At 49.4% G+C, this 19,344-nt stretch overlaps 1 protein-coding gene and 1 long non-coding RNA gene across 3 annotated transcripts; both read left to right on the forward strand.

The window, feature by feature from the left end:
* The first annotated feature begins 501 nt into the window (after window positions 1-501).
* Window positions 502-11,335, forward strand: MAPRE1 (microtubule associated protein RP/EB family member 1). 2 transcript variants are annotated; one of them, XM_087750213.1, is made up of 7 exons: window positions 502-641; window positions 1,439-1,562; window positions 4,814-4,959; window positions 6,116-6,320; window positions 6,703-6,812; window positions 7,483-7,635; window positions 8,041-11,335. In XM_087750213.1, the coding sequence occupies exons 2-7, from the start codon at window positions 1,442-1,444 to the stop codon at window positions 8,095-8,097; spliced, it is 792 nt and encodes a 263-aa protein (XP_087606339.1). In that variant the 5' UTR covers window positions 502-641; window positions 1,439-1,441; the 3' UTR covers window positions 8,098-11,335. The 2 variants fall into 2 exon arrangements, with proteins under 2 accessions (XP_087606339.1, XP_087606340.1); XM_087750214.1 differs by having other exon boundaries at window positions 524-637.
* A 5,321-nt stretch (window positions 11,336-16,656) lies between these two features.
* LOC148056578 (uncharacterized) lies at window positions 16,657-18,576 on the forward strand. Its single transcript, XR_015703061.1, has 3 exons — window positions 16,657-17,173; window positions 17,341-17,587; window positions 17,665-18,576. It is a non-coding gene; the product is annotated as an uncharacterized LOC148056578 (long non-coding RNA).
* The last annotated feature ends 768 nt before the right edge of the window (window positions 18,577-19,344 follow it).

The raw sequence follows: 19,344 nt of genomic DNA on the forward strand, positions 1-19,344 counted from the left end.
GAGCTGAGCCGGGCTGCGCCCTCCGCCGCCGCGGCTTGAGGCGACCCGGGGGAACTGGACGGGTGACGCCAAGGCAGCGGGGCCCGGGCTGTGGCGGGGGGGCGGGGCCGGGGCAGGTGCGGGGCCGGGGCCGGGGCCGGGGCCGGGGCCGGGGCCGGGGCAGGTGCGGGGCCGGGGCAGGTGCGGGGCCGGGGCCGGGGCCGGGGCCGGGGCAGGTGCGGGGCGGGGGCAGGTGCGGGGCCGGGGCCTGGGCCGGGGCCGGGGCCGGGGCAGGTGCGGGGCCGGGGCCGGGCCCGGTGCGGCCTGCGGCTGCCCCGCCGCCACCGCGGGTCCTCGGGCCGCAGCCGTCAGCGGCCCCGCCGGCACGCGGGCTGCCATGGATGTGGGCGGGGCTAGCGGCACCGCCAATCGCAGGCGAGCCAGTGGGCCGGGTGGGCGGAGCCGCGCCGTAGCAACGCGGCGGGTTTCCCCGCCCCCTAGCAACCGCACGCCCCCTCCCCGCGCCCGGCGCCGGCGAGCGGCGCTCGCTGCAATCGCTGTGACGTGTGCGTGACGCGAGCGCGTAGCGTGCGAGTGACGTGGTCCCGGGCAGGCGGGCGGGGCCGGTTTGAACGCGGAGCAGACGGGCGAGAGCGGGGCAGGTAACGGGTCGGGCCGCGGCGCCCGGGCGGCGGCGGGGCCGCGGGCGGCGGGCCCGGGCCCGGGCTCGGGGAGCGGCCGGGCGGGGCGCGGCGGGGCGCGGCGGGCTGCGAGGGGACCGGCGTGAGGCCTGCAGGGCCGGGCCGCGCCTGCCCCGGGCGCGCCCCGCCGCGGGGCCCCGGCGGGAGGCGGCGGAGCGGAGCGGAGCGCCCGCGGTGGCGGGCGGGGGGAAGGCGCGGCGGCCGCGGGGGCGGGGGCGGGGGAGGGGGGGGCGGGGGGGGCGGCGGGCCCTGGGCCCTGCCCCGCCCGCGGCGGCGGCGTGCGGCGCGGCCGGCCCTGCCCGGCGGCAGCTGCACCGGGGCTCTGCGGCCGGGCAGCGAGCGCGGCGGCTCCGCTTTGTGCCGGCGGGGCTGGGCGGGGACCGGCCGCTCGGTGTTTCTCCCCGGAGAGATACCGTGGTCGCCCGGGAAGCGGTCCGGCCCTGCCCGCTTGGCCGGCGTGAGAGGGGTGAATAACTCGCCGCAGCCGTGGTTCCTTGCACCAAAGTTTCCACGTGAGCGCCTCGGCCTTCGTTTTTCTTCAAAAAGCACGAAGCCGGGTCCGTTGCAGCCGCGATGCAGTAAGGTCCTCCCGGCTGCTGGCCGCGGGCAGCTTCATCGCGTTTGCTGGGCATCGCGGTAGGCTTGGCTGCCGTCGGGGCTGAAAGGGACGCGCAGCCGAGGAGCCTGTCTGAACAGAAGCGACGAACGCGTGCGGCGCTACCGTTCGTGGCATTTATGCCTTTGGTTCTGTCTTTCAGAAAATGGCAGTTAATGTGTATTCTACTTCAGTGACTAGCGATAACTTGAGTCGACATGACATGCTCGCGTGGATCAACGAGTCTCTGCAGCTGACGCTGACGAAGATTGAACAGCTGTGCTCAGGTGAGGGGCTCGGCGAGAGGGGGGTCCGGATTTGACGTCCACCCTGGTTCTGCAGAGGTGCAGCTGCACCGTGTGAACCGGCCGTACTGGCCCTCTGTAGCCACGGAGTTGGCTTAACTCCTGGTACGAACGGATTCCCGGTCAGTGTTATAACCTGGTTATGGTTAGAGTCTTATTGAAATGGTTGTTAATAATGTGAGCGTAATGAAAAGGCATATTCTTCTGACTCACTGCGGCATAGATGCAATCAGAAGGAATGGGGGTTTTTGTGAAAGAAGGGCTCTTAGGAGAGGGTGTTTTCCAATGAGGAATTAAGCATTTAGTCTTGATGGGTAGAGTAAGTCTTACAAGTAAAATAACTAGCATAAACAAATGTGATTTCTTATGGAAGAGAACTACTGGGAGATTTGGGAGGTGCCTGAAGATCCCGGTCGGGCAGAAGGAGCGGTGTGAGGCAGGCATCCTGGTGACTCTCGGGTTCACCTTCAGGGCTTTGCAACTCCTGATGGTAAAGGAGCGCGTCGGTCTGGGCACCCCAGCTTGCTTTGGCTCGCGCTGACTTTGGCACCGCTGAATCTCAGCCGGAGTTGTAGGCAGAAAAGGGGAAGTGATCGTGGTACCGAAATGGAGTCAAGTGTCATCATAGGGAGGAGCGTGTGTGTGGGAGGAGGCTTGTAGAAACAAATAAAAAATAATGGTCTGTGGAGGAAGAGCCGAAAAAAACCCAAGGCTAAAAATGCAGCCGAGGTAAAAGGTGGTGATTTGGATAACTGCGACAGGCAGGTGAAAGGGACTTGGTGAAAAGCAGAAGTGCAGCTCATGCAGTGAGTTTGAGATAAGGTGTTGCTCACAGAATGAGATGTGGAAATTGGAGGTGGAATAAAAGAAGGAATAAATTTAAAATCAGTTTGGGACTGTCAGTACAGCCCGTGGCTGAGTCTGTGGAAGAAACATTGACAAAGATTACAGAGAAGTAGGGGGCTTACAACAGGCATCTGACAGGTATTTGTAGTGACTTTTGTCTAGTGGGATGATGGCGAAGAACTGTAAGGATGAAGGAACTGAAGATCTACAACCACAGAAGTAAGGGAAATGATAAGCATTGCCCGCTTTTAGATGGGCAGGTTAAAAACCTGTTGTGTGCAGTGCTGATTTACACGGCTGAGAAGTTTGGCTTAGAATTGGTGTGAGTCTTGAATGCCGCGAGAGCTCTGTCTCTGAGAAGTGAGGGTAATTAATACTGGCTCTGCAGAATTTCAGCTCACCTGTTTTCAGGAGAAGGCTGAGAGCTGTTGATGTGGTATGTGCTGAGTAATGTCCCTTTCCTGTGTCTGCAAAAATACTTCATGCCTCTGCAGGTGTGGAAGTGGCTTTCGCCATCTGTTGTAGTCATGTGAAAAGAGGAGTTTCCAAGCTTGCTTTGCTACCTTTGGCAGGGGCAGTAGTGACAGCAGCAATTTGAGGTTGCATAAATGCTCAAAAGGTGACCTTTGGCTTGTGTTGTGATCTCTCTTTTTTTTATCATGCTTATCGCTCAGACTGCCAATAGTGAGCAAAACCCCAGTTTCCGGCAAGTCATCTCTTTTTGAGCTGGGCATTGGAGTTCTTCAGCAAGTGAACTGAAAGGCAGTGGAGATCAAGCAGCAAGATGTTGTTGTTGTTGTTGTTGCACCGGTGGATGAGCAGCAATCTTCTGGTAGTAGGTGACAGTGGGAGCCTCAAAGACCTGCAAAATATCTTGACAGAAAGTGATGAGTCTTTTGTTACCTGTGGTTGAGATGGGTAGACTAGGTTGGGGCAACACCATGCTGTGTTACTTCCTGGCCTTTAGGTACCTCACAAAAGCTTGTCATGGCTGTTTGATATTTTAGGTTAAGGTTCCCCTTACTCTCCATTGGTATTGGTGGGGGTGTGGTGGTTTAACCCCAGTTGGCAACTAAGCACCACACAGCTGCTCGCTCCCCCGCCCAGTCGGAAGGGGGAGAGAATCGGGGAAAAAAAAGTAAAACGCATGGGTTGAGATAAAGACAGTTTAATAGGACAGCAAAGGAAGAGAAAATAATAATAATGATAAAAGAATATACAAACCAAGTGATGCACAACGCAGTTGCTCACCACCTGCTCTGACCGATGCCCAGCCTGTCCCTGAGCAGCGATCGCTGCCCCCCAGCCAACTCCCCCAGTTTCTATACTGGGCAGGATGCCACACGGTACGGAATAGCCCTTGGGCCAGTCGGGGTCAGCCGTGCTGGCCGTGCCCCCCCCAGCTCCTTGTGTGCAGGCAGCATGGGAAGCTGAGAAGCCCTTGACCAGCGTAAGCCCTACTGGGCAGCACCCGGACCATCGGTGTGTTAGCAGCGTTATCCTCACGCTGAGCCCAAACCACAGCCCTGTGCCAGCTACTAGGAAGAAACCTAACCCGACCCCAGCCGAAACCAGGACGGGGGGAATAATGCTCAGAATGTTGCGCTTGGATTTTCAGTGGCACGCGGTTGCATATCATCACTGCAGGGTGAGGATAGAGTTTAAAAATATCTTTCTTTTTTTAATGGGTGCGTATGTTCTACAAAAGCTGATTTTTCTTGAGGTGGCTGTCTACTCTTTGTGGCTGAACTGAATCCCTCTTTTGCTCTTATCACAGTAAGAGCTGAATTGAAGGACGTGAAGGATTTAAAATTAATAGAAAGAAACACTGTCTCATTTCAGTTCTCTGATTAAGGCTTGATTTAATCCAGCTTAATTTGGCCTCTTACCTTTGAGGGCACCTTGGGTTGCGTATAGGTTCTGGTTGTAGTAAGTAAATGTATCACTATTTTAATAATGATTAAATATAACTTTTAGAATAATTATTTTTCTAGTTTAGTTCCGTTAGTGTTGGTAAGAGTGGCTTACATGCCTGTTGGACACATGTAACACCTCAGATTTGAACGGTTATCGATGAAGAAAGGAAAGTCATGTTACTCATTGGATTTTTTTTTTTCTCTTGGAATTATGGGGGCAGCATTGCTCTTGCTCATCAGAGTTCAAGTCATGAGACCGAAAGTTTGGTTCTGCAGCTCGCTTAAGCTTATTTATGGCCATGCTGCATGAAAAGGAGAGACTGAAGGCTCCTGTTTTCTTGCTTTTGTTGCCTTTAAGGGAGTGTGAGGAATGAGTCAGGTCAGTTTGCTGATCTGACTGAAAAGTCACTGACGTAGGCTAGTGAGCTGACCTGATTCATCCTAGGATTTGTATTCTTTTTCTTTTGGCAGGTGCTGCATACTGTCAGTTTATGGACATGCTCTTCCCAGGTTCTGTAGCGCTCAAGAAAGTGAAGTTTCAAGCAAAATTGGAACATGAGTACATTCAAAACTTCAAGGTTCTACAAGCAGGTTTTAAACGAATGGGTGTTGACAAAGTAAGCTAGGTTGTAACTGATTCTCTGTGCTCTTAATATCAAAGTAGATGGAACGTACTTTCAAATTTAGAGCTGAATAAATCTGGGAACAGAGTTTGGTTTTGGTTTGTAAATCTCGAAACTTTTGGTTTTGGTTTCCATTGGGGTCCTCGCTTGATTTAGGACAATATCTGCTTTACTCCAGCTAAGGTTAGGTTTCCAGTTCTTAATGATGAGATGAATTTTTCCATTTTAATTCTGTGCACCTTATGTAGCACAGACTAATACTGAAATTTCTATGAGGTGAGGTTTCCTCGAGCTTCCTGTTTGAACCATCTTTGTACCAGGTATGTTCCCCTAACCTACTGGCGTGGTAGTCCGATGGATTTCAAATTCCTCTTTAAGAGCATATGTAACTTTAAGCTGGTGAAAATGAGATCTATGAAAAAACCTTTTCAGATCGAATGGTAGTTATGCTTACGGAAGGGTGATTTATCTAGGTGATAGTTACTGGCAGCGTGCTTGGTATGATGCAGAACGTTTCTGTGTTAAAGCTTTTTCCTGTCTTTAGGAAGACGCCTCATTCTGTGTTGGCTAGCAGCTTCAGCACACGCTTAATCGGTCTTCGAATGATCACGTAGTGGTAATGGCTCCTGGCCCCGCCGGGTCACAGGCTCTCAGCTCGCGGCCTACAGACAAGACTTCACAATTTGCTGCATCTTTTTAGTAATCTTCAGTTACGCTCCTCATTCCAGAGGAACTGTAATTGCAATCTACTAAAAAGGTGATGTTTAGATCTTGGAGCAGTTCTGTGTGTTAGCAGTCTGTGAAATTGGTCAGCAGTGCAGATTCATGAAAGCCAGCACAGAATGAGGAGCCAGCTTCAAATTTACAGAAAGAAGTTTTGCGTTGAAACTTGGTGTAGCAGAAACCTTGCTGCAGAATTACTTAAAATTATGTGGACCCTCGCAGTGAAAGCATGATTTGTTTTTAATTCCAATCAGTAGCAAACATCCTACTATTTGACAGTTACGTTCAAGGAGGATTTCCTATAGACTGGACAAAGAATTGCATTTGTATATCTTCCAAGTGCACAAATTTTGAAACTTTATATAAAGAGAGGTTCTTTACCCTTAATATGAGTTGTTTGGTTTGTTTGTTTGTTTTCCCCCTCCAGATAATTCCTGTGGACAAACTAGTGAAAGGAAAATTTCAGGACAACTTTGAATTTGTTCAGTGGTTCAAAAAATTTTTTGACGCAAACTATGATGGGAAGGAATATGATCCTGTTGCTGCTCGACAAGGCCAAGAGACAGTAGCTCCAAACCTTGTTGCTCCAGTTGTGAACAAACCCAAGAAACCTCTCAGTTCTAGCGGTGCAGGTAGAGAAAATAGTTAAAAGATTATCTAGATCATTAAAAACTCTGGGGAAAATAAGACCGGGTTGCTATTTAAAATCAGTGTATGAAGTTATAGTGTGTTGCATCTTGTTTCAGAGATGCTAGGCTTCAGACACTGAGTCATCCCGTAGTGCCCAGTTATCTGGAAGCTACAGGAAGAGCAGTCTTCTCTAAAAGAGAAAATGGCAAGAATTGGTGCCAACAAATGCCAAAAAAAAAAAAAAAAGGATGTGTCACATGGAGTCCAGAAGAAAGAAGGAACAGATCTTCAAACTCTTACTAAGCATGTTTGGAAGGGGGATAGCACCTTTATAGGAAGAAGAAAGATGTTCTGAGAAGAGCTAACACTCGGTTAATCTTGCAGCCCCACAGAGGCCCATCGTTACACAGAGGACTGCAGGAACTCCAAAAGCTGGTACTGGAATGGTCAAAAAGGCTGCAGGAGATGATGAATCGGCAGGATTGATTGAGCAGGTGTGTTGACCAAAACGGCCCTGTATGCTGACCTGTGCTTTATCGATTTATGTGCAGATTTTCTTTTTTTAATAGCATGAAATGACTGGGTCAGGCAGATGGAAGAAAATGATCTGAATCTAGTAAGCGCATTTAAAATCACTTAAAGCCTTTGTTATAACGGTCTTGCTCTCCTGATAGGAGCGAAGCCCCTTCTGCAGTACATGAGTACCCCGACATTTAAAGCTAGCGTGTGCCATATCACACACAGCATTGTATTTCCACAGCTGTGTTGCAGCTATCGCAGCATTCCAACTGAGCTATGAGCAGCTGCTACTTCACTGAAATACTGCATGTAATACAGCTAAAACTGCCGTCGGGTGAGAGCTGTCTTGAAAGAATGTGTTAGCGAAGAAAACCGCAGGCAGTTAGCGCTTTACCTATTTCATGTAACAAGCCTTCGGAACTTCCAAGTGGTATTGCGTGTGTTGGACTGGGTGTTTGTCGTGGCCATGATATTACAGTTTGAGAAAGAGACCTTTTCCTCCTCTCACAGCCCCCCCATCTTGGTTACTTCTGAAGTGCTTTGCATATTAGCACCCTTCTGAGAACTTGGGGGACCCTGCTTTTTGAATAGATACTACTGAGTTCTGTCTTTGGTGGATAAATTATTATCGATACCCTCTGGCAGATCAATGTATTGAAACTTACTGTTGAAGATCTGGAGAAGGAGAGAGACTTCTACTTCGGCAAACTGAGGAACATTGAATTGATCTGCCAGGAGAATGAAGGGGAGAATGATCCGGTGTTGCAGAGGATTGTGGAAATTCTTTATGCCACAGATGTGAGTAATCGGGTATAAATTGTATTGCATAGTTCCTCCCTCCCCCTGTAACTGGAAGCTGGTTTGCTTTTCAGGGCTCCCTCTGTTTCTACTTGGGTTTTTGGTTGTTTGTTTTTTTTTTTTTTTCCCCCTTTAGGTTTATGGCCTAGCTTTTTCCTGTAATAAAGGAACAGATAACATAATTATAGTCAGGCAGCAAACAAGGTTAGCCTTTCATGAAAAGTACGTAACACATAGATCAAAGATGAGAAAGTAACTCTTCTGGTAATATATCTTGACACTGTAAATGGTGACTTAAGGGTATCTGTCCTAAGTAAAAGGGAGGGGAAAAAAAGGTGTACAGAGTAGCCAGGAACTGGTTTGACATCAGAGTTTCATTAAAGCACTTGTTTTATTCCCCTTCAGGAAGGCTTTGTGATACCTGACGAAGGAGCACCGCAGGAGGAGCAAGAAGAGTATTAACAGACCACGTACTGTACCAGCAGAGCAGCAACATCAGAATTCTTTGCCCCAGATCATGTGCTTAACTGTAAAATACTCCACTTTATTCTTAGAGGACTCACTGGTTTCTTTTCATAAGCAAAAAAAGTACCTCTTCTTAAAGTGCACTTTGCAGAAGTTTCACTTTTTACAGTGGGTTTGAGTTAGGAGCTCTTTCTCACTTTGTAGCAGAGCAGTATTCACATCTAGGTGGTATATTTAGGGAGCAAGAGGCTGAATATTTGGAACTCGTTGCAGAATGGTTTGCTGGTAAAACACTGGTTTGTGGGAAGACTCTTTTTGTATCTGAGGTGCTGTGTAGTAGAGAAATTAAAGACTCTGACTCACAGAAAGATTGAGTTAATGTGAAATTGCAGCACAGAAATTATAATAAAATGCCTTAAGAGTATTTAAAATATGCTTCCGTATGCCAAATTGAAGTAATGTGACAGGAGATTTTATGTGCTTCATATTGGGGTAGACGCTTGTTTAACTCCATTCACTGCTGTCTGAGAGGCCTTGCGTGGCAATCTCACCTTGTCAGCAAGTGCTCAAAAGGGGCTATTAAAACAAAACGCCATTCCTACGTAAAGCTGCTTGCTAAGTGATTAGTTCTCGATGAAATAGGCCTTAACGTTGCCTGTCACAAGATTAGAGGGAGTATGAACAGCTGAGACACATAAATTACCTTGAAGAGTGCTAAAGCCTTTTCCTATGGCATTGTGGCTAATGACTTTGCCAAAATGTACTGTGTTTTCTGTGAGAAAAACAAAACAACAAAAAAAGCAAAGGGCATCCAGTCCTGCTGCCTAAAACGTTCTTCAGAAGCAATTTGCCTTCCTGGCTCTTGTTTCTGTTTGTCCTCTTTCTTTTTATTTTTGTTGCTATGCTTTTTGGTCTCTCACGTGTTCTTTTCTCTTTCCCATCCCGAGGCATGCCGATCAAATCCCATAGTTGTAACAGGACTTGCACTGTGCAACTAGCTTAGAACGAATGGGAATGGAGCACGGGAGGAGGAGGATTTTTCTGTCTCCTTTTTCCTTTTTTTTCTCTCCTTTCAAACCAGGGCATATCTAATCATAATACTTGCCAGTTCAGTAGTCTTCTGGGGTAAAAACTAAAAGATGCTGGCTAACAGAGCTAATGTTATTGCAGAAAATACAGTACTGAGACTAACTTAAATATTAATATTTAAATTACTTTCCTTAACTGTCCTTTTTTGCTATCATGCCCCTCATTACTGTTGTGTTTGGCAAGATCCTGCAAGACTTCTGATCCCCTTCACTACTGAGATCGATCGGTCCTGTTGTGCTTGTATTCATTTGTTTCTGGTGGTAGCTTGTCCTAAAATGTGTGTAGGAGAGCATTTTATGGTAATTGTTGTGTAGTGCATGAATCTTTGTGAAATTCAGAGAAAAACCCAAATTCAGTGAATGCCAAAAATGCAAGTATCTAGCCATTGTTTAAAATTGCAGTGGTGCTATTTCTCTTGTGGCCTTTTAGACTTTTGTTGCCCTAAAACTCCATTTTACTGAGAAACCATATTTGACTTGGATTTTTCTTGACAGGGTTTTTCTATTTCAAGCAGTTTCTAAATAAAGTTCCGTATTTCAAGAGTGTCACGTCTGCTGGAGTCTCTCGTGCTTTCAGATGCGGTTAGGCAGAGCTGCAGCTCGTGGTAGTTCTCGCGATGAAGCTTGCAGGACCTGGAATATCAGCTTTCATCCCCTAGTCCCGCTTACGGTCGTTGCTAACTGGAGTAGCGGTGATGTTGAAGCTTTCCTTGGAGTGTGCTGGGGGAAGCCGATGCTCGCGTTGTGCGCGGCTGGCGCTTGGTTTCCCCCCTCGCGCGAGTGGGTGAAACGCGAGCGGGTCGTTGGCTTCCTCCTGCCGGTGTGGGAGCGGGGCTGGGCACCAGGGCTGCTCTCGCCTGGCTTCAGGGCCTTCCGAGTGTTTGGAAACTGCTAAAGCCCTGGTTGGTAGTTACAAACAGCGAAGGTGTTAACTGCGTCTGCCCCCAGTCTCTGTGAGCAGGTTGACTGTCAGCTTCGTTGATTTGTTTCATTTGAAGCGTTTCATACCTGAACTTAAGCGTTACTGGCGCAGATGTGCGCCCAGACCAGCGTTTTCAGACGTGCTGATGTGACGCATCTAACCTGGAAACGGAGCGTTCCCTGCAGGGCTTCTCTGGCGCTGGAGACCCCCCGGCCCCGCAGCGCCTCCGGATGCGTGACTCGAAAGAACGGGCGCTGCTGGCGTTGCCTGCTGGCGCTGCAGGACTGGTGTTGGGCTGCACAAGTGCAGACCTAGAACAGGGCTTTTGATGCACATAAAATCTTTACCGTTACTTACTTGCTTTGAGGTCGGAAGCATATTTTTTCGACTCTAAATATTCCATTATTCCAGCAACTCAAAGCAAAAGAAGGCAATAGCACGTGGCTGAATGTGAAGAGGGCTTCTTGGGTGCCGGCTCCTTGCAGTCCAGTTGCACGCCGGGACCTGGTTGCTTCGAGTCTCTCCGTAACAGGAGGCACGCGTGGAGCTGTGAGGCACCCAGGCCGTCAGATGGGTTGCGTTAGGTTGGCTTTTGAGCTCTGTTAGCAGAGCCAGCAAATCTCCCTTTGCGCTAAGAGAATGAGGAGTCAGAAGTGGCGCTGGTGCGCCTCGTGAGGCTGTGGGACGTGTGGACGTGCATTATAAAACTGAATTGAAACTGCAGTCTTGTAAGTCAAATGCTGCTAAGATTTCCGATTGCTTACGTCGCTTCTTTGCTACCGAGATGAGCTGTAAACGGAACGGGGACAAAGGCATGTAGTCAGCTCATGAGTACATGGTAGATAACTTGGCGTAATCTGGTTTTTAATGTCCTTTTTGGGAAGAAAATAACAAGAAGCAGCCCAACTCAAACCCATAGGCTTAACGTAGCTACTCTGTTACACTGGTACAGTATATGCTGTTAAATATTAAATGCTCACCTGCCGGAACAATTCCGATAGCATCCAACCTTTCTTAGTATCTTAGTTTTTTCAGATATTTGAAAAATGAACAGAATGGAAGAAGCAAAAGCTCACGTCTCCTTTCTGTACCAACATGTCTTACTTGCAGGTGGACTTGTGGATGTTTTTTAACTTTTATCGTTCAATTTTCTAAATATTCCTGGTTTGCAATGACAATTCTTACTGTAACTGTTAAAAGCCTTCAAATAAAGGCCAAAAACTTACTTGCTGTTGTATCATATCGCTGTTTAACATGGCTGCTCGGGCACTCCGTCGTCTCGTAGTCTGTCTGGTCGAATGGCCGCTCACAGGAACGTGGGTGTCCTTCCCCAGCAGCGTTCTCCTTTCCTAGGACCCCCTTCCAGTGGCGAGGCTGGAACCTGCTTACCGCAAGGGAAGGGTAGTTTTTGTGCAGGTCAGCATGTAAACCTAACGCGGACCGCGCTGCAGGTTTCAAGCTGGCCGGGCGTACGCAGGCCGTGCCTCTCGATCTCCGTACCGGTGCGAGAAACGGAGGGGATGATAACATGGGCTCTTATTGCAGAGGCCGCGAGCGGCCCAGGTTACTGGCGGAGGAAAAGGAGCGTGCGTCGGGGCGCCCGCGCGTGCTCAGCGCGGCAGCCGGAGGATTTCCTGAGCTCCTAACGCAAGGAGAGACGCAGTCGCCGTGGATCCGCTCCTGGTTCATCGGAACACGAAAGCGCAAGCGGTTTGCGATGCCGCAGCCGGGGATGCTTGGAACGCGGGAGCCAACGCGCAAACCGTGGTCTCGCTGAGGGCAGACCTGCACGAACTTGGTGAGTGGGGTCTCTCGGGAGAGGTTTTGTGACTGCCGGTTCCTCGCAGAAATGGCGTTTGGAGAGAGAACGGGCCTAGGACCGGAGGAAGGAAGGGTGTTAAATGTGACCCAGAGCAGGAAAGGTATGGACATAGAAATTAGAGAAGGTTGCAGTTATAAAGGAACAAGATAAACGCATAGGAGTAAAACCGTGCCATGAAACGGCACAGATAACGCTTGAAAGGAATCTGACCTGAGAGAACGCCTTTAAGGAAAGGAAGGAAAAGTGCAATATTCAGTGGCCGAAGGGGACTAACGGGTGCCCGAATGCTGGCCAGGGAGCAGGCGGCTGGGCAGCAGCGCTGCAGAGGAGGAGCCAGCTTTGGTACGGGCAGCGTCCGGCCAAAGCGCTGGCGGCCAAAGCGCCGGCGGCCAAAGCGGGGCCCTTCTTGGGTGATACCTGTGGAGCACCAAGGACCAGACTCTCTGGAAGAAAACAGTATTTTGAGGATATGCATGCTTACACTGTCACTAAGACCATCTGTATCTGCCAGGAAAATGCTTTGCTTTTCTCTTTAGTAGAGAAGGAACAAAGTTAAGTTTAACTCCTGAAATTTTCGAAGGCCAAGAAGAAGTTCCCAGCAGGCAAGCCCAGCTTTGAAGGGGCAAAGGCCACTTTCTGTAAAAATTGCCCTTCTCTCTTTTTCAGCACAGCTGGTTGGCTTTTTGAACTGTGGCTTTTAAATAATGTATACTATTTTTTTAACAAATCGATATGTAATTATATGTATAAATATTTATCAAAACAACATATAAATATTTCAATAATATGACCATAACCATATAATAATAGTAAAATATTATACAAAAATATGTAATATGTATATGTATTTTTAATATCTTTGGCTGCCCTGTCAGAGCTGTAGGAAACACGAACTGGTGGTGTTTCTGTTTTTAAGTCTGAGAGCTGTTTTGCAGACATTTTCCTCTCGAAAATAATTTGGTAAAGTGTGGTCTGTCAGTCTTCTCCTGGCGCTCTGGCTCTGACTTTGTCCCCAGGGGATGCGTAAGGATGAACGGACGTTCAGGAGGCATTAAATCTCACGGGACAGCATGGATATAAATCTCGGCATATTCAGAGGTCTGCAGATTGATATTTGCGAAGCGACGAGCAGATGAGGTTAAAATGAGGGGACAGTGGAGGTGGGTCCATTTTCAAAACCTGACTACAAACCCATGACCTTGGCTTTTCTCTCAAAGGAGGGCTTTCTGGGAGGAGGAGGAGGAGGAAAGCGGACGGAGGTTCGTGACAGCGGCTGTTGAGACGATAGCGAAGCTCGCCGCAGCCCCGCGGGGAGGCAGAGGAGGGCCAAGAGGTGGAGCAGCCGCCCCGGGAGCTGCCTCCCTGGGACCGGGGGATGCGCGGGGAGGTGGGAACAGGCGAAGCGCCTTGCTGCCGGGGTGAGCAGCACCACGAGAAGTGACGACCGTCTTGCTCTGACACCGTGCCGAAAGGTGGGACACACAGAACTCCTGGTGGCAGCTGGTTTGCTTCTTTTTCAGATGAGGCTGCTCTTCCTGAGCTCCCCTAGAAATCCCAGTCGCAGTAGATCCTTATTAAATACTCGGATGGATATGAAGAGCTTAAGAGCTCTGTTTCCTCATATGTAAGAGAGGAATGAAAGATCTTCCTCCTTGCCGCTGTATTGTTGTTAGTTCCAGTCGTGGCCCTGGGAGGTTAAGCGCGCGGGTGATTAGCGTGTGTAGGGCTTGGTACTGCCATGGCGACCCTGATAGCCTTATCTGAGCTGGCTAACCTTAAACTGGCTTGGGCGTGAGCTGCAGCCAAGGCATTGTCACGGCGAGCGTAGTCAGAAAGGTACTTCCATTCGTTTCAAATTTCAGGGTAGACACGGGCTGTTCCTGTTTAACGATCTCGTAGTCTTCAAAACCAGCCCAAGGGGAACGAGCGGCCACGATGCAGGTGAATAGAAAGCCCCCCCCCAATCTGCGTTCTCTAGCTCTGTTAAAACATAATTTGGATGGGCTCAGTGAAAGAGCTGCAATAGGCTGCTCATTGCTTTGATGATTCTTTGAAACTTTTGATCACTGCTGTGGGTGTTTTATATTGCTTTGTTTTTTTAACGGATGAATAAATAGTGATGAGTTCACAGAAGTATATTGGAAAGAGTAGATGGTGTAAGCCCTGCCAGCCAAGCCTGCAGGGGGGGATGCTCTCGGGGCCCTTAGAGACGGGGAGGAAGGTTTCCTCCTGCACCAGAAGCTTCCCGCCGTGCTCCGTGAGCACGGGCGCGCGGTCGTCCCTGCCTTTGAGGCCGCTCTGCGCAGGACGCGTCCCCGCTTACGGAATCCCTCTGCAGAGGGGGATTTGGTTGCAGCGCTGAGCGCGGCGTTCGCAGGCTCCGCTGCCTTCAGCCCGTGGCTCTCGGGCGAGTGAGCCCTGAGAGCCCGCCGTGCCCGGCCGCAGCAGCAGCGGGGCCGAGAGGCAGCGAGGGCAGCTGTGTCCGTGGGGTTGATGCCCTCTCTATCCAGGTAATTTTCCGTTAGCTGCACCACAGCTATGAATCGAAACCTGCAGTACTGAGGACGGGTTGAAATTTGTCCTAAAGCATTATCAAAATTGGGGTTTAACACTTGCATTTTCCTAAACCTCTCTCAGCTAGCTCTGGTCTCACGGGGCTGCTCTCTTCCAAGCGTGCTTGCACTGGCAGGAGGCGTTGGCTTGGCCACCTCGGATGGTAAAGCCTTCCCGACAGAGGCCGTTTCTTACAGCTATAGGGAGCGCCAGAAGTAGCAGCCTTGTAAGCGTGTTCCAGTGTATTTGCTGTTCTGCGACTCTCCCTCCGTTTCTGCGGGACATAATTACGAGATTCTGCGTGCCGTAAAAGCTCCGTGCAGCCCGTTCTTCAATCGTACTGCTTTTCGGCTAGGAGATTTTCGGACAGAGGCCAAAGACTGCCGTTCAGAGAGATATCCCGTGCCCAGCAAGTGGAGGATATTATTTATGATCACTTAGAGTAAACAACAAACTGGCTGGGAAACATCTCTCAAAACATTTGATGGAAAGCGTTTCCTCACCTCCTAATTTATGATATGCTTTTTATGAAAAATGTACCTTCACTTCCACGTCCAATATTTAAAGGCAGTAACATTCAGGCTAGAGATTTCTAATAGTAAGGCAAGATAACAGCTGCACCCTGTGACTCCCTTTTGATCAACTGAGGACCCTTTTGATGAGTGGTATTCACAACACAATTTTAATACTTTGGAGTTCCGTAGTGGCTTGTTCTGTGTGCGGAATCATTGCAGACACGTGCAAACCGGAGAGCAGCGTGTGTAAATGGCCAATTTCAAAATAACTGCGTGCCGTACCTGTCTGGGTGCGTAACGGCTGGGAACTGCACCATTTAGGCTTCCAGTAAATGCATTTGGAAACTGGGGAAATGTGCTGCAGGCTTCTTTTTGGGTTCACCTTTGATACAACGCTATTACAGCCTGCCATCTTTATGGTCTTTTTTCCTCGGTTATGAATTACCTGGTTGAGTCTAGGTCTCAATTTGCAATGCTTGTTTTCACAGGTTTGAATGAGTTCTGCATGGCAATGAAAGAAATTATGGATAATACTAACAATAAAGACATCGACGACATGTTATTAGGACTGACATTGACTGTGATGCCTCATAGCCTGGGTAATGACACTGTCCTCTGTGGTGAAAGATGAGGGCTAAGGAGTAGCAGTTGCAAAAGCAATTTCCTGATTTATTTAAAAAAAAAAAAAAAAAAAAGAAATCGAACCTCATTTGTTAGTGGTGGTAGGGCAGTGTTTATTTTCATAGCTATCTTCCATAATTCTTGCTCTGTCAACACCACAGGACCTCAGATAATTAATTCTGCTCTCCCTTCGATACTGTGCAAATGGAAGCACTCTCTGTCTTGCAGGAGGAGTGTCGGGACTACGCGCTACCCAAACGCGGAAGCAAGGGTACCACGCTGGAAAGCAAATCGCACTGCTCTCCAAACTGCCCGAGAAAGTAACCCCGCTGTAAGGTATTTCTGAGGCGCAAGCCTGCATTAAGAGCTGCTTGTCTTTGTCTTCCGCTGAAACGGTTCTCTTGTGCTGCCATGAAAAATGTCTGCTGCTTAAGCATTCATTTTTTCATCAAAGGGAAAACCCGAGCATCCTCCCTGCTGAAATTGGCTTAATAAACCAGTCCCTTGTTTAAGAGCAATGTCTACTATAAAGTAATAGATTTGGGGATAAATGACTCCTTTAGATGGGTTCTCTTTTGGGTTTAATCAGTCTGGTTTGGCTACTGTATGTAAAACCGTGAATTTAGTAGATTGTGCCTGTTATAAAGGCAAGCCAGGATATGAGATATGACAGCTATTCTCCTTCATGGCTGCTAGGTTTACAAAGGTAAAATGGCCTATTTGGGAAGATTAAAAGAACTGAGGTTAATCTGACCTAGAGAGAAGACTACGCTGAGGCTGGAGGAAGAGGCGTAAGTCGTCGTGTGCGTAAGAGCCTGTCGCAAAGAAAAGAGTCTGGCCGTGCCCGTGGTGAAACCACCTCCTGGGATTAAATTCCATATTAGACAAATACTTTTTTCCCTCTCTAATACTAAAGGCAGGGCAGTAGTAGAACGTGACTTTCTAAGGAGAGTGCGAAAGTTTGACAGACATTTAGCAGAAGGATAAGGATCCTGCCTGCGCTGTAGGCAGGCGTTGGTTAGATCCTCCCCCGCCCTGGGGTGCCTTCTGCTTCCATTCTCGACTCTGATTCAAAAACCAAGTGGTCCTGATTCTTTAGGGACTAGAGAGGTCTTCAGTGAGGTGAAATGCGATGAACTTCTTGTGTATGCTTGCCTCTTCATCAAAGCACAATCTCCTCTCTCCTACTTCGTCCCACTCCCATCTTTTTCCTCCGCCTTGCAACTCTCTCTTCTCCATCCAGAGAGCCCATGGCTTCCAGATGACTTCCAAGTCAGCAAATCCGGGTGCTGAGAAGGCAAGGACAGGAGCGGTGTCGCAGGGTGGCGGAAGCGTGTATGAATTTATGGTTGAAGATGTCTACGAGAAACGCTTTTCCTTTGTAGTGCTACTGCTCTCCTGACAACTTTTTAGGAAGTGTAAGAGGGAAAACAAACAATTTTTCACATAAGGAATATTTTTCATGAATTTCCCAGGAGGGTCTGTTCAAACAGAAGCAGCTAGTCTCAGCTCAAATTACTGCCTGCTAAGTCAACTCTTCCATGAGCACGAGGTAAGGAATTGAGGTTGGGTCCTGGAGAGGTGCAGTTAGACCCCCGACTCCCGTTTCTCTCCACGTTGTCATTAGCGAGCTTCAAGCTGACATTGTTTGTAGAGTTGTTCTTGAACTTTTTGTCGTGCTGTAAAGGTTATTGTGGGTGAAAAACATTTGACTTGCAGCTCTTTTGGGGCGGAGTTCATCCACGAGCAGAGGCACGAGGAAGCCCGTTTGCCCCTGGGAGTGACAGTGAGGTTCGGAGGGGCCGATGGTGGTGGCAGCCTTTGCTTGAGCTCTGCGAGCAGCCCGATTCTTCTCTGCAGCTTGGCTGGACTAATCGAGGGCTACGTCAAAAGATGTGGCTCGCTGAGGTGGTGGGTCTGAGCCACGTCAGCTTGCTGCAGATAGGATCTGCTGACCAAACTGTTGGTAAATATTTACAAAAGCTACTGGGGCCGTGCATGGTGTCTTTGCCTTGGAAGCCAAAGGAACTTTGCCTTCGCCAGCTGGTTTGTGATTTTTGTATTTCAGGATATTACCAGCGCGTCTAATACCATGCGTGCTTGTGAACCCCTCTCAAAATGGCTGTGGATGCCTTGGGTTAAAAGCGTGTGAAGCCACGGTGCCATCGTTGGCCCTGTGTCATGAGATCTCTCTCTGCAGACCTGGCACCAAATTCTTTGATATTGGTGACAACAAATGTGACGGGATCTTTTGCCTCGTTGAATGGGACAGCTGTGACACGGCCCGGGATTCCTGGTGGGATGCTTCTCCAAACGGGCGAATGACTTCTTTACAACAGGACTTTGGATCGGCCGTCTGTGCCTCCCTTTCGTCAAAGAGGTCCCTGAGGGGGGGAACCCAGTGCTGGCGAGCTCTGGTTGCATTCCCTGAGGTGTAAAATGATGCTCGCTGGTCTGGGCCCTCTGCTCCCGACGCTCGGAGGCGATTCTGCGCAGAGCGGGGGGGGGGACTTTTGCTTCCAGTTGGTGGGGACTGAGCCGCGCGCTGACCGCGCTGCGGCGTCCGGGGCGGCCGCTGCGTGCAGCGAATTCCAGGTGATCGCCAAGTTGTTACTCATGGATTCATTCAGGTTCCCACTCGCTGCTCGTTCGTGTTTTGCAAGTAGCAAGGCCTTTTTGTGTTTAATTTTTTACTTCGCACTACTAAATGGTATGGAGACAATTAAACATCACTTCTGCTATCTTAGATATATTTTTCAAACATTTGTAACTCTCTTCCAGGTCTTCAGGCAACGCATTTGTCTCCTGCCAGGAGACCCAAGGCACCTCTTCAAGAGCTCTGTACTTTACCGAGAAGGCCTTGCAGTCTTTTCTTGGCAGGCAGTGCAGCGAGCTGTTGCTGTGGCTGTGTATCTCAGGCAGTGAATCTTGCGTATAAAATTGTTCTTGAATATTTGTATTGCTCATAAGCTACTGGCATTTGAATATTTTCATTGCTCATAAGCTACTGGCATAATATAAATATTAATAACAGTGGATCGGTAGCACTCCTACTTCTCTCCTTGCTTCTACCTCCCTGTGTCAAAACGGGGATCGCGCTTTGCTGCCCCTGCGCCTCCCGTGCCACCGGCAGCGGGTGCCTGCGCTCCGTGAGCCGCTCCGCTCTCCGCACCCGCGGCCAGCTCCGAGGAGCGGCGCCTTTGGCGCGAGCCTTCGCTAGCGCTCGGCCGTACGCAGCGCTGGCGCTGCCCCGGATGGCTGACGCGTCTTCACGTAACCTTTGTTCGCAGGAGTGCAGAGAGAGGAATCCCTCGGGGGGATGGTACTGCTCTTGTTGCGGTTAAGACGCTCCCATGGCCTTTACTGGGTGCAAATGATGCACGCGTGGTCTTCAGTTTGTCCTGAACCACTGTCACGCACAGAGATGCTGTATCTCCTCTAGTCTCCTTTGGCTTTCTGTCGTGTCTCTCTCTCTCTAGCGTTTCTCTTTTCTCCACCTTCTGTGGCTGGTCCTCTCCGCTCCCTTCTGTTTTCTGCTTTTCCGCAGACTTACATTTTACTGTCTGTGTTCCGCTGGAATCCTTCTTTTCTGAAGAAGCAGAAGCAGTGGGCTAAACTGGATGCCCCCCCATCCCACCTCCTCCCCTACCAGCAAGGCTTTTGCAGTAAAACACATCGAGGCGTAAACCACGATGTCTCTCAGTGAAATCTGTCCTCTTTCGC

The sequence above is a fragment of the Nipponia nippon genome, unplaced genomic scaffold, assembly GCF_047370975.1.
Source record: "Nipponia nippon isolate SJK-2023a ecotype South Korea unplaced genomic scaffold, ASM4737097v1 scaffold_13, whole genome shotgun sequence".
NCBI classification, from domain to species: domain Eukaryota; kingdom Metazoa; phylum Chordata; class Aves; order Pelecaniformes; family Threskiornithidae; genus Nipponia; species Nipponia nippon.